Below are 24,932 nucleotides of genomic sequence, written 5' to 3'. Positions count from 1 at the left end.
AGTGAAATGATCAATAAATGTCATATGTTACACTTTTGGTGAAGTTCTTTGTGTTTCCTGCAAAACTTGAAAAAATGAGTCAGGCGATTATTTTAACAGGGTGACGATATATATAATATTGTGTATACGTCTTGCCAGTTAGACAGTGTGCCGGTTCTTCTCTGCATGTTTCGCTGAAAGGGTTAAGTTTGTTTGTAGCTCCCAGATGAAGGAGGAGGTACTTCTGGTAACAGGTCCGCAGTGTCTCTCCTCCTTTTACTGTAACAGCGCATCAACCGCACAACCAGCCAGATTTTAACCAAGAGTTGATAAAGTACCGACGTTTTTCCTTCTGCTCTAACACAAACACAAGGTAAGTGATTTTGTTATGTTTGAATCAGTTTACAATGTGTCTGTTCCTGTCTGTGTACTGCTACATCAGTAAACCTGTACATTACAGACACTCATCTAATCTGTTAACGGGTGAGTACTTCAAGTTCCAACTCACCGGAGGACAGACGGCAACGTAGCCGCATAGAAATTATTAATGTCAGGCAAATATAATATAGTAACATGCGACTTTATCAAATGGAGTGGAAATTTGTGTTACAATCAATACAACTCATGTAAAATCCAAGATGGCATAGCAGAGCATTTTTCCTCACCAGCGGCTAGGCTGCTCGGTGCTGCCTCTGGTGGCTGTAAGCTATACTACTACAACATTATGTAGAAACATATTACATTTATCTTAATAATTGATAAAAAATGTACTAGCTGTTTTCTGAGCCAATATTTGTTTGTTTAAAACTATTTTAAAATAAAGAAAATTAACGCCAATGTTCAGCTAATGCAATATAGCTTCCGACCGCTGGTGGCAGCACTGAGCACAACGCTGCTGGGTGAGCGGTACTGCAGTCCGTGAGGAAGAAAGACGGGGGCGTTCTGTTGTGTTTACTTTAACCCTTTGATGCACAACATATTGACACCCCTTCTAATGCACAACATGGGTCAAAAATGACCCTCATTCATTTCCACATCTTCAACTGTATCAACAGCTAACTAACTAATTACTTGTACCTTTCTGACATGAACTTACTCTCAAGGTAAGCTAAACCTTATCAAATTTTATGTACCACTATCTTTCACACTTATCAAATAATTTGTTAGGGTAACATTAGAACAATTGAACGTGTTCCAGATGTGTAAAGGGATCTGTGCTGAGCTGTGAATATGTTCATACACCCAAACAAAGACATTTTTCCTGCCAAATTCTATTATAAATGCATGCAGGTCATTTTTGACTTGTGTATAAACTTGCAGTACAACAGCTGTGCTTGTTCAAAAAGTAGGAAAGGAAAAGTCAAAAAGGATGATTTGTGCTAAGAATAAAACAAGATATTTACTAAATACATGGAATAATAAATGATAAAATAAATGTATTTCAAAAATATATAATAGAAACACTCAGCCGTACATGAAGTAGTATAGAAAATGGATACGGGTCATTTTTGACCCATGTTGTGCATTAGAAGAGTAGTGACACAAAAAGGGATTTTATTCAAAAATGAATAAAGGAAAAGATAAAATTAGGATGTATGATGATAAAAAACAGACTAATTGAGGAAAACCTGGAATACTGAATGATGAAAATAATGTATTGCAAAGATATAGAACATAAAAACTCTGTTGAGTCACTTTACACCCATGTTGTGCATCAAAGGTTTAAAACATCCTGCAATTCATCGGAATAAATGTACAATCTGCTGCTTCTTACCCCGCCTGACACTGGCTGCTTTCCGCCTGGTAGGTCGCAGAGAAGTTTATTTTCAAAATTCCTCCGTCTGAGTCTCACACAGTTACATGTTCCTCCTTTCTATTTTATTATTTTATCTATTTTCTTATCCTTCTGTATCTTATTTTATCTTATTTGTATTTTTATTTCTATTTCCCTGTTTTAATTGACTGTTTTTACTGTTTTCAATTGTGTCTTGCTGTTTTTAATGTTTATGTAAAGCACTTTGAATTACCTTGTGTTGAATTGTGCTACACAAATAAACTTTCCTTGACTTGCCTTTATATGCTCTCTTGTCTCTCTCTGTCAACAGGAGCCTGCAGGATGTCTGTGTCCATGACCAGGGCTGATGGGGTCACCGTGTTGACTTTGTCCTCTGACCCCCAAAGTGTTTGTCCTCCACTGTGTCAAATCCTCAAAGGCCTTTGCTACAGCCCCACATGCTGCTCTGTGTCTCAGCACCTAAGGAGCTTCCAGGGATCTTCTCAGTCAGTGCTGGGGGTGAGTCACAACCTTTCATATGTTATAAGTTGCTCCATGAACTTGAGCGTCAAAGTTTAAATGTGCTAAACATGCTATACTTCAGTATGTTTTTTCTCCACTTGGATTCTGATTCCAACCCTGAGTAAATAAGCTGTTTTTGTGGAATAATTCAAATGGTTGATTTCTGACAAAAGCTGCACATTTAGTTTGTAATAACATTACAGCCACATTTTAATGAACTGCTTTGGAGCTTCAGGTTGTTTAAAAGGGAAAGCTACATTTGGAAAATACCATGAAATTGTGTTAAAAATTGAAGCAATTTTTTGTATGTGTTTAATGATGTGGTGGATGAATGCAATTTTGACAATACAGTTAAAAAGATGTGATAGATGTGAATGAATTTGATGTGACACAGCATTCTTGAGACACATAGTGTTTGTTTGGATATTGCTCTGTTAAACCCAGCTGTTAGTTTCAATTTCCTAACATAATGATAGTCCAGAATTTTTGCAAATTTCAATATACTCTGTGTTTCATTGTTGATTCCACTTTTATAATCAAATCCTGCGATTCTGTTCGTGTTTCCTGCATTGTAGAAATCAAATGGCCCAACATTTTCTTCGCAATTTACATAATCAGTGTCACCCACTAACTGCTTTTATACCACACGTTTGTTGTTCACACTGTGTTTCCTCCTCCTCAGGCTGTGCACATTATGGTTGGGTTGCTCAACATCGGCCTTGGAACGATCCTCCTTGGCTCTCTTGGTGACTTTTGGTGGGTAATGGAGGAGAACGGGTTTCCTTTTTGGCTCGGTGGACTGGTAAGAAACACAATGCTGCATTTTGGTGTTTTGTGTCAACAGAGATTCAACAGTAAGAGTTTGTCTTACAAAATTGTACCTCTGCCATTGTCCGTCTATACACTGTATCCAAGCGAGGGATGACAGATACAACTTAATTTTGGCTGTTCAATTGATTCCGACAGCTTTTCCATATGGGACAATCAGGATACACACTCTAAATTGTGTCAAAAGTGTCAAAAGACATGAAATCCAGAGAAACCACCAGAGATTCCCCAAGCCAGTCCAGTATCGGGTTTGATAAAAACATCTTTTATTTTATTGGTGTTGGCTAAAATAATGCCAAACAATACTGTACGGTGCTGTGATTTGACTGCCTTGCAAGATTCAGCCTAAACCCTCATGTGCTTAGTTATCAGACATCATAATTTCCTTTTTCTTAGATTTGTCTCTTGTCCGCCTGTGTGAGCGTAAGCTTATGGTAACCTGTATTTATATAAATGAACATTGTGATTCTTTTTGAAATATTTATTGTGTTAAATATACAGTGAATGTACTGGTATCATCTGAAGGAATCCATTAGTACCAACCATCCTGTGATATCATGTTGGGAATGAGTGTAAATAACGCTACAAAGTTAGGCGAAGTTTTGGCGAGGAAAACCTGGCATGGTCATTTCCACAGGGGTCCCTCTCACCCTAAGATATCTGAATATGTGTTTTATGAATACCCATGAGTCTCCTCTTCAAAGACAAATATATTATTATAAGCTACAGTCTTGGTTGAATTGTGAAAGTTGTGTGATTAATTCGTTTTTAATTTAATTTACAGCCTTTATTTAAATATCAGTGCTTTAAAGTTTGTTTTTTGCCTTTTTTTCCTCTAGTTTATATTTTTCGGCATCATGTGCATTGTGTCTGAGAAGTGCCCCAGTCCATGTCTGGTGAGTAGTTCAGCTTTATTCACCTTAAAATCACTTCTGTCATTTGTATTTTCATCTCTCATTCTTGTTTATATCAAGGAAAATAAAATGGAAGAGATTCTTTACATGGTACATGCAAAGTTTAGCATATTAGTTGTAGTTTCATGTTGTAGTTTCTGTTCAGATCACCACCACACCTTTGTTAGCACTTATTACACTACTCACCATAGCTTTTATATAATCTTGATCTGTATTTATATTTTTCATTCGAACTACTACTATTTATATTCACACTTTTTGTTTCTGTTTTTGCTGCTGTGACAAGTGAATTTCCCCGTTGTGGGATCAATAAAATATTATCTAATCTAATCTAAACTTATCTAATCTACAATATATATTTTCATTGTAGAGGGCAGAGTATTAGGTTCAGTGAAAATAAAGAGCAGCGGTTTCCACTGCAGGGAAACAAACCTAAACCTAAAAATCAGTCTAAAAAGTGAGATGGTTGGTGGCTTTTTAAATTCCGTCAGTATTTATTGCCTGCTGTTGCTTTGTATCTTGTATTTCAGGTCATCGTCAATGTGATCCTGAATCTAGCAGGAGTTGGTTTTGCCATTGCAGCCATTGTGTTCTACAGCATCAATTTATCAGAGACATCGGTTTGGATGTGTGAAGACGGCGATTATGGCTATTCATACTACAGGCACACTACTGCGGCTCCATCTCCTGGGGAGGTAATCATGAGGAAGAAATGCTTGGAGGGCAAAGAACTGGTTCTGGTAAGTGTGGAAAGTGTCATTTCAACAGTCAAAATAAAAGTTGTTTCACTGCTGGGTGGAAAATAAACAAGATGGCACCAGATGTCAGCAGGATGGGAGCAGGCCATGGAGGGGATGGTCAGTTGGCCAGTGTGTTTATATATTATAAAGTGAACACGGTTCTTTGTGTCCCCTCAGATGCTTTTGAGAAGCATGAATGTTGTGCTGATCGTGCTGTCCGTCCTGGAGCTCTGCCTCGTCATCAGCTCTACTGTCTTGGGGATCAAAGCTCTGTGTAGCAGTGAGAAAGGAGAAAAGAAGGTAGGGTTTTGTAAAATCGCATGATAATTATTGTTAAATCTATTGTTTGTCCAGTCTGTGCAAAAACACTATTTTTGTCATTTTTGACAACATGCGCCCACGCGAGAATCACCAGTCTAAATATTGACATCTGGACAAATCTTTTACATTTTTGGATCACATTAAAAATCACACATTCATAATTTATTCAAATAAGGATTAAAAATAAGGCGAAAAAACAAATGTGTTCATTAAATGTTTTTTTCTATTGCATATGTCACATATCATTGATCTTCAAGTTGTTATGAGTTCATAGATAGCAAATACTTGATTGTGCAGCCTTATTAAATAAAATCATTGTATTCAGTCTTTGGGCACAATGCGACCACTGCTTTGTCCTAAACTATAATGTCCATGGCATTAATAATAATAATAATAATACATTTTAATTTAATTTAACAGTAGCCCCATGTGTCCAAAAAGACTACATACAGTATAATTAGACAGCTCAATGTCCAGCAAAATTTTAAATTTCTTTAAATTTGTGCTTAGCCAGTTAGACAATGTCGGTTTTTCAGCACAAGCGGATTAAATATTTGTTCAAACAGGGCTGTAAGGTTAAGAAACAAACTCCTGTTCTCAAAGTTTTGAGTATGTCTGCAGCTTTATATATATTCTTTACTGATATTAATTTGTTTTTGTAGGAGATTGGTGACCCTGAACTCTACAGTCCACTGCTGGAGGAAGTCACCAGTAACCCCACAGCCTAAAACTCTCAACGCAGCAGAGAAAGCTTTCCAGATGCATGACTTATTTTTTCTGAATATTACATTCTGAATGATTGGACAAGTTTCCACTTTAAGGATACGAAGGTACATGTGTAAAATAAGGCCACTGAGTGATGTAGAGCTTCAAGAATATGAGGGGAGATTTTTTACATTTTTTTAATTTCCTGTTAATTCGGCAACGGCCCGTCTAAGTCTGACAGTGGTAGGGAGAACCCTGCAAATGATCAGTTACCAGGTACTATAACATTGATTCTATGTACTGTTACAGTATGACAAACGTCTTGTATTTTCCTTCAAGGGTTGCCTAAAACATTTGCACTTATATTTTTGGTAATTTGATAATAACCTGCACTACGTTGTTTATGCTGCTACTGTTCAAATCAGTGCCTTACAGTCAGCATGTTTGTCTGTAAAAGGGACACACACTGACTGACTGTTTCTGTTGGCTTCTTTACAATATTGTCCCATGTTAAAAAGAAAACAATCATTAAATGATTGACTGTTACATTTATTTTTGTTTCTTGTATTTGTGCTGTGTTCTTTATAAATAAACCATAAAGTGTGACAGACAAATGTATTCTGTTTGATAACTAAATATGCTTTTGTGTGCAGATGCAGCAATATAAAGAGAGTGAGTTGAAGAAAATGATTATTAAAGTCTGCTATTTATAGCCTGAATACTGCAGGTTGAAAATGCAGAAGCCATAAGGGATACAACATCAATATACTGTATGTATATATAAAAAAAGTATTGCATAAAATAAATATAAATAGCTTAACAAATTCTTGCAGCATCATAGTATACATATTGCATATATGTCTTGCAAGTCAGCGTGCATGAGTCTTCTGTGCATGTGTAGCTGAGTTTGATGTCCCTCCCAGATGAGGGAGGAATTTCAGGTAACAGATTATCAGTTTCCTTCCTGCTTTACTGTAACTGCACAGCCGCACAATAAAGCAGACTTTGACCCTAGACTGTGGACAAGTATGGACAATAGACCTTGACCAAACGTTGGAAGAATACAAACGTCTTTTCTCTTCTACTCTAACACACAGGTAGCTATAAGTCCTTTTGTTACATTTGAATTGATGCTGCCAAGCTAAACTACTCCCCAGACATGGACTGGGGCGCTTATCAATGATGCCGAATAAGCAGCAGTTCTACTGCTACTGGAAAACAATGGCTGTATCCCAAAGTCAAGGATCCGTTCTTGGTAGGATCCTTCCTTCGGAGTCGGGTCCTCCAGAGTCCGTCCTATCACTAGTAGCCTATAACGCACAAATGAAACAGTAGAGTGTGCTCTTTACTGAACACCTTCACAATTAATCTACACAGATAAGATCTATAGAAAAAAGAAAAAGCTTAAAGCAGTTGCGTCCTATTGGACTCAAACTCTACCCATGGCACTTACTCTTGTGTTGTTTCTTCACTACATCTCTGCTTGTGTTGTACTAACTCTCAAATGCACGTGGCTTTGGATAAAAGCGCCTGCTAAATTAAATTGTGCAGGTGTGCGTCATTGTGTAATTGGACGTTGCTGCTTAAATTCAGCGCCGCAGTTTCAAAACCAGTTCACAACTTGGATGTGGCTTTGGCATCAGCACTCTTCCACACATTTTTGTGAAAATGGAAGATGCTTTAAAGTTAAATATCTGTACGGTTTGTCAAGAAAAAGCAACAAAGTGGATTAAACCTGAATATTTCACTCATCCTGGCTGAACTGGACCGCTACTCAGTTTCATAAAAGCAGCGACGCATAACTCACCATGGAGATGTGTTCTGTTTCTCTTTTTTTTAATTTGACAGGACAGTGCAGTAATAGTTATTTATTAATACCAATAATAACAAGTGTATAACTTTCTGAATGGCATATACGTAATATACATAAAATAATAATAAATAAATTATTTATTTATTATTCCCTGCTCAGGGGCAGGGGAATGCCTTTATGTTATTTATTATAAATAATATAAAGGCATTCCCGTGCCCCTGAGCAGGACACAGTTCACAGTATAAATACACAATGCAGGTTGTTTTCATGTGCAGGTGTTTGTTAAACAGAGAAAACACTTATTATTATTAGTTCAATTTCCACAGTGAAAAGTCCTGTAAATTGTGAGAATATATCTTAGGTTCTGTAGAATGAACCTGCAGTGGAATTAGTGACTGGAAACAGACAATTAATTGTAATATAATGCAATATTTTACTGTACAGTCTATATCTAAAGGCGGTTTACAAAATGAAAAAAAATCCACAGTGAACAGTTCTGTGAATACCATGCAATTAATCCTATTTCCATATTTATCTGATATTTGTGCCTGGTTGTGTAACATTTTATTCTGAAAACTGAAAACGTCGACACAACAAATACATTTTCGGCGCGACGCAATTTGATTATTTCACGTGGTGTGTTGGAGTAACGTTAATACTTCATCTCCTCTCTGCTGGTAAGAGTTTTATACAGGAAAAAAGGTGATAAAAAATGACAATAAAGTGTTTATCCTTCACGTCAGCTCGCTTGGAGCAGTTTCAGTGAATGTACCGTAATTATCACAATACGGGCGCACTACATTATATAGGGACGGTTGGCTTGACTACAGAGAGGCGAAAAATACTTTTACTTTCGTTTTCTCTGGGAGAACATCACACGCACATAAAAGGTAACGTGTTAAACACTAAACAACATTTCATGCTTTGATATTTCGTTGTTAACGCATATCTAATGTTACTGCTGCTCTTCGCGTCCTGTTTTAAAGTTATAATACAGCTTACTCTGATATGCTATATCACCGTTTTGCTAGGTCAGATTAGCCTCAGTGTTAGCACAAAACGTTTCAAAATTGAACTCCGGTACAAGTAATATTCCTCTAACGTCTTTCTAAGCTGTAAATGTGACGGGTTGTCGTGTGTAACCGTTGCTAAACAACATTTACACAACAAACATCAAATAAAAGTTGATTCATGCTGAATCACTCATTTCCCCCCAAAGTATGAGCTCATCTCTGGAAAACACAAGATTTAAAGCGATGCTTTTGCATGATCCTTTGTGGCAAAAGTTAATCTTAAAGCTCTGACGATAATAAAAAAAACTACTTGATTAGTCGACCAAGAATTCTGCTTTCTTTTTCTGCACTGCATTCATTTGATAACCTACGTTACTTTGCAAAGATTAGTAACCTATTGAAATATAATCAACAGTTACATTTTAATTATGTTAACATACTATTGAAATTTGCAAGCTATACAGCAGATTAAGTAGTTCAAATAAGATTCAGGTTTAGCAGCTGCAACAGTTAAGTGATAAACACATTATTGCATCAATAATTTTAAAATATACAGTATATTATTCAGAAACTAGCCGTTCTGCTTGTAAATTTTTAATGATATGTTGAATGCAGGACTTTCATTACATTACATTACATTACATGTCATTTAGCAGACGCTTTTGTCCAAAGCGACTTACAATAAGTGCATTCAACCTGAAGGTACTAGACATAGACCACAGGAATCAAGTAAGTACATAACTTTAAGAGCTACCTGTCATTGCTACAGGAGTGCTATATGTTAAAGAAGAAAAGAATAGAAAAGAAGAAGAAGAAGAAGAGCAATTTAAAAAAAAAAAAATTTTTTTAATATATATATGTGTTAGGTGACCATGGCTTAACCGAGGTATTGTTGGAAGAGATAGGTCTTCAGCCTGCGACGGAAGATGTACAGGCTGTCTGAGGTCCTGATGTCGGTGGGGAGCTCGTTCCACCATTTGGGAGCCAAGATGGAGAAAAGTCTGGAAGAGGTTTTGAGGCGAGTTGACCCACGGAGGGTGGGAGTCGCCAGCTGTTTGGCTGATGCAGAGCGGAGAGTACGGGCAGGGGTGTAGAGTTTGACAAGGTCCTGGATGTAAGTAGGACCTGAACCATTAGCAGCAGAGTACGCCAGAGCTAGAGTCTTGAAGCGTATCCGAGCAGCCACAGGTAGCCAGTGCAGGGAGCGGAGGAGGGGTGTTGTGTGTGAAAATTTGGGAAGATTGAAGACCAATCGAGCAGCTGCATTCTGGATGAGTTGTAGAGGTCGGATGGCTTTGGCAGTCAGGCCTGCCATGAGGGAGTTGCAGTAGTCCAGGCGTGAGATGACCAGTGCCTGGACCAGGACCTGAGCTGCCTTCTGAGTGAGAAACGGACGGATTCTCCTGATGTTATGCAGCAAGAATCTGCAAGATCTGGTGGTAGCGGTGATGTATGTGTTGAGGGACAGTTGGTTGTCAAGAGTCACGCCAAGGTTCTTGGCGGTTTCTGTGGAGACAACCACTGTGTTCTGGACAGTGATGTGGAGGTCAGTGGTGGGGGAGCCCTTCCCTGGGAGGTAGAGTAGCTCAGTCTTGCCCAGGTTGAGTTTGAGTCACTTTCACTTTCACACATGTATTTCTACACTTTGGTATTACTGATTTTACTTAAGTAGACTTAAGTGCTCCTTCAACACAAATAAACACAGTGAATAAGGTAATGATATCATATTAATGTGGGTAGTAAACAAACTTTAATGTACCTTTTAATTGTAGGGAAACCCAGAATAAGCTGTGGAGAAAAGCAGCTGAATATAGGAAGTTCACACTGAAGTAAATCATTTACACCAGAAGATGGCAGCAATGTGACCAGAATGATGGAAGCAGACTTTATGCACTTGGTTGGGCCAAAGCATACAGTGCTCCACCTACTGTAAACATTAAATTAGACTTTGCCCTCACTTGATTATGAGCTCTACAATAACACACTGGTGTTTTGTTCGTGGTGAAGTTGGAAAAACAGTCTCAGGTCAAATGACTCAGCTGATATACAGCAAAGAATTAACTTCCTCTCTTTGTTAATGTTTCCTCCTCTGATGAACGCAGCACTTCTTGGTGATACCAACACCAGGTATTTACATTTACCTGATTGTTTTCAGTGAAATATAAATGATTAGTGTTTCTTTCTAACATTATTAAACCCGAACAGAAGTCTTTCTCACGGCTGTGTATGCTACATTTTTTGTGAGCTACAGTTACTATAGTTTGTTACTTTGCAGATGAAGATTTGTATCAATACCTAATCGTCTTACAGAATATGTTATTAAATGTTAATGTAATATAAAGTATGAAAAATGTTGATTATGTTAAGAGTCAAAGTCAGCTCCACGTCGACCACCTACAGTATAAACATGAAGAATTTTTTTTGTAGTAATCATAATCCTAGTGCTGAAACTAAGGATTAAAAAAAATATATATAGATGAATCTACCTATTTTTATTTCTATTTTTTTTCTTTTCTTTCTTTCTTTTTTTTTTTTTTTTACCATTAATTGACAACTATTTTAGTCTGAGTCCAAGATGTTAACTTTATCTGCCTTATTTTAATGTTTACAGTCATACAAAAGCAAAAAGATAAGAGCAGTAAATGATCACTTAGGTGAAACTGGAACCATTTTTTTTTGGCATTTGTTGTTATTTCTGCAAAGTTGACAGAATATTTAATTTTCTGCCAATCAACAAATAGATTAAACTTCTTAATCTCTATATAAACTTCAAAATAATCCAATAATCCAATTTGAATAATTTTGAAGTCACAACTTTTTACACTGTTTTTTTGCTTCTGATCTCATTCTTTATGGAATGTCACAAATCTTTTTTGGATTTCTCATGGGAATTTTATGGACAAGATTGATCACTAATATTATTAAGACATTGTAATTAATTAGTCCAGCTAACACAGCATGTCCGATGTTTGTGTAAAGGTGTACTGTCTACCATGAGTCAGTCTGAGGAGGAAGACGATGAAGTTCTGCCCACCAGCAGCAAACTGTCTGAGGAAGATGAGAGCCAGATTGAACCTGAGAGGTAAGATGTCTTACCTGTCCGGTTCAGAGTCTTGAAGAAGGTTTCTGTCTGCTTAATGGATTCAAAGCAAAACTACTGATTATGAACTGATTATGCTCCGAGGTTGGACTGACCATGTCAAGTTGTGTTTGCTGTGTGGTAACCTGTGATGTACATCTTTCTTCATTAAGCTCCTAATTCTTCAATACATACATATAACACTATATAACACTTAATCTTTCTTAAATGTGATACACCTAAAGACTTTGTTTAATTAGTTAAAGTTTATTTCTTTTCCTCCTTAAAAGTACCAGCTAGATCTCAGAGTGGGCTTGTCTTTTCAACATAAATAAAAACAATTTAGTCCATTATAAGGTGGGATCTTATGTGCAAGGCAACATTTATGGCTCCCACTACAACTCAAATGTTAAGGTCTTGACAATAGTCCCTACAGTAATATATATATGAAGATTCTGTCTTTTTTTTTGGCCTCAAGAAAAGTATTTGCATTATTTTTTTTCACTCAACAGCATTTCTGAACTGAAATCCAGAGAATTACCCAGTTCACCTATTTATTCAGCCGATTCTTTGCTTTCTGTTTTGTCTGTGAGATCCTTGTTGCTTTTGGTTTCTGAATGATGTCGAAGAAAGGATAAAATGCATTTATTAGACCAAGAGCATGATAGAGAAAGAAGTGGTCGTCCTCCATCTGAGAAGAAAAGACCGAGGGGAAAAAAATAGCAAGATTATTTGGGGAGAGGGATATCAGAAATACCTTGCTTAGCTTGCTGTCCACAGCCAACTGTTCCTGTTACAATTTGTTCAAAGAAAGGGGATGATCTAAAGCTTTAACGTATGGCATTCTTAAAATATTGAGTCATAGAGAAAAATCCTTGCAATGCACTCGGAACCTATTAATATGGGCTTTTACTGCATATCACACTGTTGAGCCACCACTGAGAAACTTCCCTTTTTTTCCAGGACTGATCAGGAAAGAGCAGATTCTCCTGCTCCAACCTTTGTGTCCATGAAGAGTGACCAGTCCATGGATTACCCTATGGCTTTCAAAGGGCAAGATTCAATTTCTAGGTACTTCAGTAGAACTTTTTAAAACTCCAAATTCTCTAAGAAGAGATATAACTATATTTTATAACTGCTCTTACATTACTGCATTGTTGATTTAAAACTGTCATTTGATATTTTTTTAAATGAAATGCACCCAATGTCTTTGTTTCCTTAAATTAAGTTTCTGTCTTTATATTTATTTTCTTTCACAAAAGTACCAGCTAGATCTCAGACTGGGCTTGCTTCAGTAGTTGGGTTTTCCTGATTTTTGAGCATACACTGATTATATTAGTTGCCCCCACAATCATTTTAATTTTTTAACATTTGGTTCATTTTTGTTTTTCAGGACTGATCCAGAAAGAGCAGATTTGCCTGCTCCAACCTGTGTGTCCATGAAGAGTGACCAGTCCATGGATTATCCTATGGCTTTTAAACGTCAAGATTCAATTTCTGAGTAAGTCCACAGAACTAACACACCTGTAACATTGTTGCATTGTTTTATTAATTTGCCTGCATAGTTTTCTGACTTTCTTCAATGTGATGCAACCGGTAACTTTGTTTCATTGGAAAGAAGTTTCTCTTAGTACAAGATAGCTCGCCAGGTATTCACTGTCTCTCTTTTCATTATTTTAATATAATATTTCTGTGTTATCTTCTTATTTTCCATCAAACAGTAGGTTCGTAGTGATTGCTCAGATATGAGAATTATATTATTTACAACTGTTTTTGAAATAAGGAAAATGTGCATGTTAGTTTAACTATGTTTTTTGGGGGGGGAAAGAAGAGTAACAACTACATGCAGTGCAACATTACTTTCCAAGTTATCACAGCAAAACTATTTCTTTTCTGGAACTGCAATGAACTTCCAATATCTATGTAAAATTGCATCTCTTGTCAAACCTTTGGTTTCGCATATGAGTTGTGTATATCTCCTAACATTGTCCAGTGTTAAGTTAGTCATAAAAAAACGGGCTAACTGTCATCATTTGTTTCTCAACAGGATTGTTCAACAGAAGACGTCGGAGATTGGCCTTCAAACAGAGCTGGACTCCATTTTTATGGTGTGTACTGTAAAAGCCCAGCTTTAACTAATATTTAACAGCAAACATGAGGTGGAGTACAAACAGATTGACAAGTTTTGTTTTGCTTCTGCTTGGTAAGACAGAAAAAAAGAACGTTGCAAAAGTGTTGCAGCATTAAAACTTTTTCTTTTTTCTGAAAGTCAAGTGAATTTTGTTTTGTTCCAGCTTCTTGAGAAGAACGTTGTTACTTTTGTGAAGAAAGAGCTTAAGAAGTACCAGAAGGTTCTGAGTCCAGATTACTCAGAATGCTTAGAGAGTGAAGATGAGGATGAGGAGGTGGTTGATGGTAAAGAAGAAGAGCACAGAAGAAGCTGCAAAGAGGCATTTCTGAAGATCACACAGCACTTCCTGAGGAGAATGAAGCAGGAGGAACTGGCTGACTCCCTGCAGAACAGTAAGCGCTTTGAATAGATTTAAAAATTGTAGATAGATAGTCTTTGCATTCCAGTGGATGCACACTGTCTGAAGCTGTTTGATCAGTTGATAATTAGCTCATGTTTGCCTACATTGTCACAAGTATACCTCCAACACATAGATGTGCATAAAACTCTTGATTGAATCAGTTTAGCAGTTCCGTCTTCCAGTTAACCTTTCAATATTTTCAACGACCCGATTGATCTCTTATTGCATATTCATAAACTTAACTCTCTTAACTGTTCCACACTCCAAACCAGTTTGTGGCATATGCACATCTAGGATACAAAATGGATACAATAGTTTTTGAAGAGAGGTTGTATGAGGAGGTCTGCCACCATCCTCATTTATAGGATATGTCTTTAAAGGAATACAAAGATAGCCAAATGGCATTGAACTACTTCTTCTACCTGACTGTTATGGTGGTTGGCAAACAATATTTTATTGCATTACCACAATTAACTGGAATAGTATGATTGGGGAATGTACAGCAGAACATTATCCTGGTAGGAGATACATCTTTGGACCTCAGGTGTGAAAGGTTTCTCACAACACAGATGAGCGAGATTAGTTTGGAGGCCAATCGTCCTATCCAGCTCCGAATCTCACTGATTGTATCAGAACCTCAAAATAGACCTGTCCAATCTCATGTGATCCAATACATTATTTGTATTTTTTTTCCTTGTAGAAGCTATGGCTGCAGTGTGTCAACGTAAACTCAAATCTAAACTGAAGAAGAAGTTTCAACATGTGTTTGAGGGGATTGCTAAAGCAGGTTACCCAAGTCTTCTGAATCAGTTCTACACAGAGCTCTACATTACAAATGAAAGGAATGCAGAGGTCAAGGATGAACATGAGTTCAGGAAGATTGAAACAGCGTCCAGGACACAAGACAGACCAGAAACAACAATCAGATGTGAAGACATCTTTAAGGCCTCACCTGGAAGAGATGAACCAGTCAGAACCGTGATGACAAAGGGAGTAGCCGGCATTGGGAAAACAGTCTTAACACAGAAGTTCACTCTGGACTGGGCTGAAGACAAAGCACACAAGAACATCCAGTTCACATTTCCATTCACCTTCAGAGAGCTGAATGTGCTGAAAGAGAAGAAGTTCAGCTTGGTGGAACTTGTTCATCACTTCTTTACTGAAACCAAAGAAGCAGGAATCTGCAGGCTTGAAGAGGTCCACGTTGTGTTCATCTTTGACGGTCTGGATGAGTGTCGACTTCCTCTGGACTTCCACAACACTGAGATCCTGACTGATGTCACAGAGTCCACCTCAGTGGATGTGCTGCTGACAAACCTCATCAGGGGGAAACTGCTTCCATCTGCTCACCTCTGGATAACCACACGACCTGCAGCAGCCAATCAGATCCCTGCTGAGTGTGTTGACATGGTGACAGAGGTAAGAGGGTTCACTGACTCACAGAAGGAGGAGTACTTCAGGAAGAGATTCAAAGATATAGAGCAGGCCGGCAGAGTCATCTTACACATTAAGGCGTCACGAAGCCTCCACATCATGTGCCACATCCCAGTCTTCTGCTGGATCACTGCTTCAGTTCTGGAGGCTGAGTTGAAAACGAGAGAGGGAAGAGAGCTGCCCAAGACCCTGACTGAGCTGTACATCCACTTCCTGGTGGTTCAATTCAAACTGAAGAACATCAAATATGATGGAGGAGCTGATACTGATCCACACTGGAGTCCAGTGAGCAGGAAGATGATTGTGGCACTGGGAAAACTGGCTTTTGATCAACTCAAGAAAGGAAACCTGATCTTTTATGACTCAGACCTGACAGAGTGTGGCATCGATATCAGAGCTGCTTCCGTGTACTCGGGAGTGTTCACACAGATCTTCAAAGAGGAGAGAAGTCTGTACCAGGACAGGGTGTTCTGCTTCATCCATCTGAGTGTTCAGGAGTTTATGGCTGCTCTTTATGTCCATCATATTTTCTTTACCTTTGGTATCAACCTGCTGTCAGAAACTACTTCCCTGTGGTCTAAATGGTTCAGAACCAGACCTGAAGTCCTCTACCAGAGTGCTGTGGACAAGGCCTTACAGAGTCCAAATGGACACCTGGATTTGTTCCTTCGCTTCCTCCTGGGTCTTTCACTGCAAACCAATCAGTGTCTCTTACAAGGCTTGGTGAAACAGACAGGAAGCAGCTCACTGACGAATACAGTCAAGTACATCAAGGAGAAGATCAGTGAGAATCTTTCTGTAGAAAGAAACATCAGTCTGTTTCACTGTCTGAATGAACTGAAGGACCATTGTCTGACAGCTGCAATACAACAATGCTTGTGTTCGAAACATCTGGCCATATGTGAGCTCTCTCCTATTCAGTGGTCAGCTCTGGTCTTCATGTTGCTGTCTTCAGAAAAAGATCTGGATGTGTTTGACCTGAAGAAATACTGTGCTTCAGAGATGGCACTTCAGAGGCTCCTGCCTGTAGTCAAAGCCTCCACTACAGCTCAGTAGGTTAAATATTTACATAACATAACATAAATTAAATGTATTAGAAATAAAATATGTAATGGTTTGTTTTTTATCGCTAATGGTTCTTCAGGCTGAGTTGCTCTAACCTGTCAGAAGGAAGCTGTGATGCTCTTTCCTTGGTTCTGAGCTCCCAGTCATCCAGTCTGAAAGTGCTGGACCTGAGCAACAATGATCTGCAGGATTCAGGAGTGGAGCGGCTCTGTGCAGGGCTGAAGAGTCCTCATTGTATACTGGAGGTTCTCAGGTCAGGATTCATCAGTTTCTTTTTCAACAGATGACTGTAGTATGGTATGCCTTGCCAGACAATAACTTCTAGTTCTTAAACTGGGGGGTGTCACAAAAGGTATTTGTAAAAATAGTTATTTTTAAAAAGCAGAAACAAATAAAAAATTTTGTGTGTAGGCTGTCAGGCTGCTTGATCACAAAGAAAGGCTGTGCTTCTCTGGCCTCTGCGCTGGAATCCAATCCCACCCACCTGAGAGAGCTGGACCTGAGCTACAATCAGCCAGGAGGCTCAGGAATGAGGCTACTTTCTGCTGGACTTGAGGATCCAACCTGGAGACTGAAAACTCTCAGGTATGGACAGACAAGGGTCAGGGTTTTTTTTTAAGTCAGGAGATGAGGTCAAAATAAGCAAGTATAAGTTGTTGAGAAAGTCATCTAAGGACTGATCTGATATTGTCTTTGTACCAGGTTGGAACATGGTGGATCACAGTCAATGAAACCCGGTCTGAGCAAGTGTAAGTTGTTTTTTTAATAATGAAAAGACATAGTGCACAATTGATTGTTTGGTGTAGCCAATAATTTACGTCTGCTCACAGTGACAGTGCTAATATTGTCTTGTTCTTTCAGACGCCTGTGCGCCCACACTGGACCCAAAAACGGCAAACAAAAAGCTCATTCTGTCTGACAACAACAGGATTGTGACAGTGAGGAAAGAGACACAGCCATATCCTGATGATCCAGAGAGATTTGACTACTGGAAACAGCTGCTGTGTACTAGTGGTCTTACCGGTCGCTGTTACTGGGAGGTTGAGTGGGAAGGGCATGTTTACATAGCAGTGGCTTACAAAGGAATCAAAAGGAGAGGGGAAAGTGAGGACTGTTGTCTTGGAATGAATGATCAGTCCTGGAGTCTGAGCTGCTCTGATGAGGGTTATTCTGGCCTGCACAATAACAAAAGTGTGTCCATCCAGATCGCACCCCTAAACAGAGTGGGAGTGTACCTGGACTGGCCTGCAGGAACTCTGTCCTTCTTCAGAGTGTCGGGTGAAGGGCTGACCCACCTCCACACCTTCCACACCACATTCACTCAACCGGTCTACCCTGCATTCAGGGTTAAGATGGACACGTTGAACTCATCAGTGTCCTTGTGTTAGACAGTAAAATGTTCCCCTTGTGTCTTTCTAAGTGGTTTTAAGTAAGTTTTGTTGTGTTCTTAAAATCTTTGTACAGCAGTTGAAAAGAGGTGGTACAAAACTTGTCAATGGTGACAAAGACTAACAAGGTGACTGATAATTGGCTAACAGCTAACACCTGCGACAAATATGTACTGCATTATAAAAATGCATTTTGATATATTTTGAAAACTGCTGTGAATGACATGCTTCTAATACTTTGTTTGTTGATGTTCTCATGAAAGCATTTAAAGCAGTGGATGCTTTGCAGCAGTGAATGCAGATTTTAGAAGCTCTAGATTTCGTAGAGCATTTGCTCAAGTCGGGCACAGGATCCTCTTATTGTCACATATCTGAATGCATGACAACAGACTCCCAATGTGTATGTTGTGATCGAACCACGGGTGAATCTTGGTTTAATTTGTGGACTTTAACCTTTGTGGACTAAAATGCAAAAGCATTCTGAGTCAACTCACAAAATGGCATTTCACGTCCATTTAAGCTCTCTGGATAAGGAACAACCAGAGATCCCCCCCTTCATTTTGAATTCTCTCCTAGAATGCTTGGCGTTTACCACAACTACAAGCCAACCTCATTGGTCAAGGGACCTTTGAAACCGCAGGGGGTCCACTGGTCTACGATAAGGAGCCAATACTCCTTATCTTCATTGTCTTTTCTCCACTGCCTGCTGGAGCAGAAACACCTCAATCTCCTTCAGGAGGGGACCCAGAGGCCTGGATTCACCAGCCCCCCTTCCTCCCTCACTCCCTTCTGAGATCCTCTGCATCTCAGGGTGAGGCCTTCTGAAGATCTCCTTTTCTACAAGGATTTCTGAAACAACTGCAATCCTTACATATCTGATGTCCTTATGGGATGGATAGCATTTATGATAACGCCCTTTTATTTAAGTATTTGACGCCCTGTGCAAGGTCATCATTTATTCCTAAAAGAGGCATCCTTTAATTGCCAACATGTAGGACAAAAACATTCTTTTATAGTCAAGGTGGGGGAACATCATCGATCAGCCACAGCATTAAAATCATCTGTAGATATTGTTAAGGTCCCTCTGTTACCACCAAATCAGCTTTGGGTCGTCAAGGCATCGATTCCACAAGACCTCTGAAGGTATGCTGTAGTATCTGGCACCAAGATTTGAGCAGCAGATCCTTTAAGTCCTTTATGTTGTGAGTTGGATTTGCAGAATTTGAAGTTTAGTTTCATCAGACCAACCCACCTTTGCGTCATGGTCCCGTTCTGGTGCCCATTGTTGGCGCTTCTTTGGCAGTGGACAGGGATCAGCACTAGCACTCTGGTGGGATTGCGGCTGTGCAGCTCCATATGCAGCAAACTGCAATGTGCTGTGTGTTCTTGCACATTTCTATCATAGCCAGCAATAACTTTTTCAGCAGTTTTTGCTACGGTTACTCGCCTTTCACGCATCAATGAACCTTGGGGCGGCAACGAACCGTTGCCAGTTCACTGGTTGTCCTTCCTTGAACAACTTTTATGAGGTACTAATTTCATGCCACTCCACAAGACCCGCCACTTTGGAGATGCTCTGACCCAATATTACTCTTCTAAAAGTCACTCAGATCCTTGCACTTGCTCCTTTTTCCTGCTTCCAAAACATCAATTGCAAGAACTAACTGTTTGCTTGCTGACTTTTAACTCTCACCCCTTGACGGGTGCCACTGTAACAAGATGATGTTATCCACTTCACCTGTCAGGGTTTTATGTTGTGGCTGATCAGTGATTACTTGTCATACTTTTTTGCCTTTGATGCATTGATCTAAGAAAAGCTTTTTGCAGCAGTGGATGTGCATTAAGAAGCTCTAGACTTTATAGAACGCCTCATGTCAGGCTCCCAGGTTAAGGAGGAAAACAGGTTCTCTTTTACATCCAGGGTTAGTGAATATATGTCATTTTATATCATTAAACTGACAGTTATATATAGCAAAAGCACTTCAGAAAAATCTGTATGGCCTCATGGTATCATTGTATCTGCAATCCTGGGACGTAGTCTCCCATAATCCACTGGGCACCTGTTGGTGGTCTAACAGTCAAGAAATATCACTGTATCATTAGTTAATTGCTCTATTTTCAGGTAGTCATTGATTCACGGTCATTTTCTTTTAACCTTGACTGTAGGTGTTATAAACGCTACGTATTGTAAGCGATAAAGCAGATAGAGCTTAGGTTGTATTGATGATACACAACCTACAGTTAACCTGGTGAAGTTACACTGAATTACTGTCTGAATCTGAATATTGTATTCTGTTTGATTGTGGCTCAATTAATGCTTGTAATCAATATGCCATCACATACACATGTAATTACATAATTTTTTGCCCGAGACAAATAAAGACAAATGTGCGGAAAAAGCTTAATGAGTATTTCAATTATTTTTAATCAATGCAACAGTTTAACAAATTGACCTTTTGATATATGATCTGAAAATACAAAACTGACAAAATTTTAGACATTGATAAGAAATAGCTCAGGCTCACATCACTTCACTTTCAGTGTTTAATATTCCTGATGTTTCTGTACTTGACTGACTGAAGATTCATTAATTAAGGAGATAAAAGAGTCATAATCGCAGACGTTACATGGTTCCTGCAGCTCTAAACAGCTGCTACTATAAGTGGTCCATTCTCCTCAGCTTCTGTTTAATCCTCAGATAATGGCTGATTTCATGAACTGAAATAAGAGACAATATATTAATGGAGAGTCTAATAACATTTGCTGTTAACATGCAGCACTGAAATAAAGTAAAATTCAAATATACACATTTTCTATGCCTTCATCAGTGTGAACGTGATTTTTTCGGAACAACATCCACTTTTAATTAACATTTTTAAAGTTTAAGAGTTCATATTTTTTGTACCTTATATAATCTGTGTATTTGCTGCATATTATTTTGGGCGTAGATACATAAAGACAATAAAGATGCTGCATATTCTATATATTTTGTCCTTTAACTTGAAATCATCAAGTTAGCCTGCCTATTGTACTTTCAATAATATCTTTACAGTGCATACTTCAGTGCTTCAGTCGTGAAGGTATTAGTATTACATATTACACACAGTATTACATACTTGAAATCTTTATCTTTGTAAGTTCAAACAGGTTATTATGAACTAGTAAATTAGTAGTCATGCTTTGATAGTTTTATTGGAAACATTAAAACTCACCTGCTTGAAAGAGAAGCTGGCCACTTGGCAGTCACACGGCACTCTCATCAGATGAGTATGGAAACGCTCTGAGACAAGAAGCAAATATTAATAACCGGCACCAAAGGTTGTTCGAAGTGTACACTGTTCTGTTTAGGTTAATGTGCAACCTAACAGGAATTAATTAATCATGTTTCATAAAGAGAAACAATCCAGATAAAGTCAGAGCTGATCAGATCTATGTTTGTTTTTGATAATACATCCTCACTTTTCTTTTCTGTAGGTTTCAGGGGGAACTTTTGGTGGAAATGGAATATAATATTATTAATCATGTTTTCATCAGTATTTTATCACCTGGAACTTAAAATGAACCGTTCATATTTACAAAGGGAGCGGGCCTTTATCCGCCGTGTATTACGGGAGCCCAGAACATTCAAGCCAAACTCTAGAGAGGTTCTTTTATGTTTTATGCACAGACAGTATCTAAATAATGGACATAGTCATAATGAAGTCACCTGTTGGTTTGTGGCCCATTTAAAGCATCAAGTTCGGCGTTAAGGCTGTCAACATCTTCGTTTTTTTTAAACTGGGAGAGACCATATTTGGACTGGGGAGGCAAGAATAAACCTAACCAAATGTACATTACTTACCCCAAAAAAAGAATAGCTACTCCCTGGACTGTCCTTTAGTACAATTGAATGCTGAACAAGACATTTTTACATGAACAAAATGTTCAAATAAACACACGGCGAAAGGGTCAAAGTTCTGAAATGGAAAAGCGAGGTTCACAAGTTCACAGCTGTTCAGATGTCGACAGCTCTCTGAATACGCATTGTTCTGCTTCTAGCCTGATGACAGCTCGCCATGTTAGCCACCTGTCAATCATCATCTATCTTCTTCTAAATGGGACCATTATTTACACATTAATATCATATTGTCTTGAAGAAGACCAAAATGTTGCCACGAGGTAATAAATCAAGTGAGAAGTTGTCTCATTTTGTATTGAGATAAATAGGACCGGAGTGCTTTTACAACCACCGTTGGCGACCCCTGATGGACTTTTGAAAGAATGCAGGGTGAAGCCACATCCAGATTTTCTTCACTGCTCAGATGTTACTTTCGTAACCTGAAGGCCACCTTAGTTCTCCAACATACTTTGAATGGGATGGGTGAAAGGAGTTTTTTTCCCCCCAGTTGTTTACAATCTGCAACCTCACCACTAGATGTCACTAAATCCTCCACACTGCTACATTTTTTATCTTTCTTTTTTTGTGGCCATTTTAAAGGCTTTATTGACAGTGTAAGGGGGAGACAGAGGGGAAGACATGCAGGAAGGGGCTCCGAGTCAGATTCGAGCCTGGGCCACCTGCTCACGAGGACAGGGCCTCTATGGTACGCGCTCAACCAGGTGTGTCACCGGGAAGCCCCCAACACACACTGCTCCTTTTAGTACAGCACTTGAGTAAATGTACTTCGTTACTCTCCACTGCTGACTATGTAGTGTGGAACTGGTGCACAGATACATTTGGTTTCCATTACCTCTAAGGATCTGAAGTTTTGTCACGACGGCCACAAACTCATCATAGTCGATGCCACCATCTGAGTGGTACTCCTGCCACAGAACCTTGAAGGTTTCATCGTCTAACTTGAACTCTGCATGGTTGAAAAGCATCCACAAATTAAACTACAGTGTCAGTTAATGTTTTCTGAAATGTGCTGAGAACCTTTAAGGCTTATATTTTTATTTGCCAACATCACTTTGAGCATTTAAATTTGTGTGTTCTATAAAAGATGTGATGCATTACCACGATCAGCCAGAGCCTTTTTCATTTGGGTTTGAGTGACGGAGGGGGGGATCCTGCTCTCGTAGCTTTCCACATACTCCCTCCTGGTAGCAGCCACATAGTGCTCCATTTTGAAGACCTCCACCACATTCAGGTCTCCAGTCTTGTCTGCCTGAAAGTGCTGGTTAAAGAGCTTCATTAAAAAACATATAGTTAACACCTTATTATTATTGTTATTATCTCAGCCAGGCATAAGCGTGTGTGACTATATCTCTCCATCCTTCAGTCTTTCCACATCTAATCTCTCATACTACGGGACCGATCAGGCTAATACTTCCTGACTGTCTGCTGAAGAGCCTCTCATAGTTCCATTGATTTTTTGGATAAACCTGTTTTATTGATTGGTTTATATCGTCAATAGCTGTGTTTCCGTTAAAGTTGAAGCGAAATTTTGAAATGTTGCATTAAAGTTTCCATCAACTGGTTGAGAGCGAATAAACAAAGATGCATAAACGCACTTTGTCAGAAGATGGCAGTGTCATGTTTGCAGTGAGAGAAAAATCACCAAAAAAATCGTACAACTTTGGCCACCCACGGGATTAAATGGAGAAAAGACGCTGACAGAGAAAACAACTTCTTTATCTTTTGGGTTTTAAGCCAAAGCGGAAACAGCTGATCAGTCATGTGAGTTAAATGTTCGCTATGTCAGAACCTATTAAAAAAAAGTGCTTCCATCTCCCATTTAGCACATTAAGCATTTAAAAAAAATAAGACGAAAACCACCTCAACGAGTGTAAAAACTTTTATACGCATTTTCAAAAGTTTTATCAAATCTTGTTTCCATCAAAATTTAGTCATATGTATCTTCAAAATGCACATTTGTTGATGGAAAAATGACTAATGACTGCTGACTCCGCAACTCGTCAACAACTGCTTCATTTACATAGCAAAGGCATTTCTGGCTCAAAACCTCAACACATTTCGACCTCCTTAGCACCGATTAAGCTCTTACTTTTCATTTAGCAAGTTTGACCACAGTATCACATTTGCATTAATTTGTGTAACATGCCGTCATTACCTTACATCATCAACTGTGGCTGAAAAAAACACTGTGGCTGCTTTGTATCTGATGTGCAAGTCCCAGATATATCAGAATAAACGCTGTCATGTCTGAATTAAGAATATAATCTGGAGGTGCACACTGCATTGGTCAGCGCCAATACATCAGTATGAGCTTCAAATAAACAGATTGACATTTTTCAGACAGCTGAAAAGGATACATCCATGAGAGTCAACAAGAGGCGCGCCGTCCTGAGACTCAGGGCTGAATTGGGGAGAATAAATATGATCAGGAGTGTAAGAAAACTCTCATTCAGATTATTAGTTAGTGTTGTTAAGATGAGTGGGAAATTAACTGACATTTGCCACGAACAGTGTAGCCTCCAGCGTTCAGCTTTACAACTACACCTTCAGCATTCAGCGTCTGTTGGAAACATGGACAAATAAAGTTATAATTGACCTGTTTGATGCAACTTGACAACTGGAACTTTGAAATTGAATTCAGTTGATACAATATGTATTATGGAATGCCAAAACTAAAAATGTAGTCCCTGTTTTGTTTGTCATAAATATTGCTTCCTAATATACTAACGGTGATCAAAAACTACACAGGGTGTTTTAGTTATTTACAATCCTGATTTAAAAATTGGGACGTTGTTTAAAACGTAAATAAAAACAGAATGCATCAAAAAAACAAGAGTTTCCAAGTATAACATTAAATATATTGTCTTTTCACAGTTTTCAGTGATATATGTCAGAAAGGTGGTGGACTGTGGTTCTTCTTGTCTCTGG

At 38.6% G+C, this 24,932-nt stretch overlaps 2 protein-coding genes across 6 annotated transcripts; both read left to right on the top strand.

Annotated features, from left to right (window-relative positions):
* Nucleotides 1-218: 218 nt before the first annotated feature.
* On the top strand, nt 219-6,397 carry LOC131976031 (membrane-spanning 4-domains subfamily A member 15-like). 2 transcript variants are annotated; one of them, XM_059338906.1, is made up of 7 exons: nt 219-352; nt 2,085-2,272; nt 2,958-3,077; nt 3,943-3,999; nt 4,548-4,757; nt 4,935-5,057; nt 5,741-6,397. In XM_059338906.1, exons 2-7 carry the CDS (start codon nt 2,096-2,098, stop codon nt 5,804-5,806), a joined length of 753 nt encoding a protein of 250 aa, XP_059194889.1. In that variant the 5' UTR covers nt 219-352; nt 2,085-2,095; the 3' UTR covers nt 5,807-6,397. The 2 variants fall into 2 exon arrangements, with proteins under 2 accessions (XP_059194889.1, XP_059194890.1); XM_059338907.1 differs by lacking the exon at nt 219-352 and adding an exon at nt 942-1,082.
* Nucleotides 6,398-6,778: 381 nt separating this feature from the next.
* LOC131976030 (NLR family CARD domain-containing protein 3-like) lies at nt 6,779-20,506 on the top strand. 4 transcript variants are annotated; one of them, XM_059338903.1, is made up of 12 exons: nt 6,822-6,880; nt 10,712-10,736; nt 11,589-11,691; nt 12,652-12,759; nt 13,082-13,189; nt 13,736-13,796; nt 13,983-14,211; nt 14,920-16,705; nt 16,798-16,971; nt 17,130-17,303; nt 17,421-17,467; nt 17,580-20,506. In XM_059338903.1, exons 3-12 carry the CDS (start codon nt 11,603-11,605, stop codon nt 18,104-18,106), a joined length of 3,303 nt encoding a protein of 1,100 aa, XP_059194886.1. In that variant the 5' UTR covers nt 6,822-6,880; nt 10,712-10,736; nt 11,589-11,602; the 3' UTR covers nt 18,107-20,506. The 4 variants fall into 4 exon arrangements, with proteins under 4 accessions (XP_059194888.1, XP_059194886.1, XP_059194887.1 ...); XM_059338904.1 differs by lacking the exon at nt 6,822-6,880 and adding an exon at nt 8,465-8,486; XM_059338905.1 differs by lacking the exon at nt 10,712-10,736 and having other exon boundaries at nt 6,779-6,880.
* The last annotated feature ends 4,426 nt before the right edge of the window (nt 20,507-24,932 follow it).

Source organism: Centropristis striata, chromosome 8 (assembly GCF_030273125.1).
Source record: "Centropristis striata isolate RG_2023a ecotype Rhode Island chromosome 8, C.striata_1.0, whole genome shotgun sequence".
NCBI lineage: Eukaryota > Metazoa > Chordata > Actinopteri > Perciformes > Serranidae > Centropristis > Centropristis striata.
The sequence above is the reverse complement of the archived record's forward strand: the minus strand, read 5'-3'. Positions and strand labels throughout refer to the sequence as shown.

What these genes read in the sequence shown, in the direction of transcription:
- LOC131976031 (XM_059338906.1), top strand. Translation starts at nt 2,096, where the DNA reads ATGTCTGTGTCCATGACCAGGGCTGATGGGGTCACCGTGTTGACTTTG. An exon ending in AGTGCCCCAGTCCATGTCTG is followed by an intron (nt 4,000 to 4,547) that starts GTGAGTAGTTCA and finishes CTTGTATTTCAG; the next exon opens with GTCATCGTCAATGTGATCCT. An exon ending in AGGGCAAAGAACTGGTTCTG is followed by an intron (nt 4,758 to 4,934) that starts GTAAGTGTGGAA and finishes GTGTCCCCTCAG; the next exon opens with ATGCTTTTGAGAAGCATGAA.
- LOC131976030 (XM_059338905.1), top strand. Translation starts at nt 11,603, where the DNA reads ATGAGTCAGTCTGAGGAGGAAGACGATGAAGTTCTGCCCACCAGCAGC. An exon ending in GGGCAAGATTCAATTTCTAG is followed by an intron (nt 12,760 to 13,081) that starts GTACTTCAGTAG and finishes TTTGTTTTTCAG; the next exon opens with GACTGATCCAGAAAGAGCAG. An exon ending in TGTATACTGGAGGTTCTCAG is followed by an intron (nt 16,972 to 17,129) that starts GTCAGGATTCAT and finishes TTTTGTGTGTAG; the next exon opens with GCTGTCAGGCTGCTTGATCA.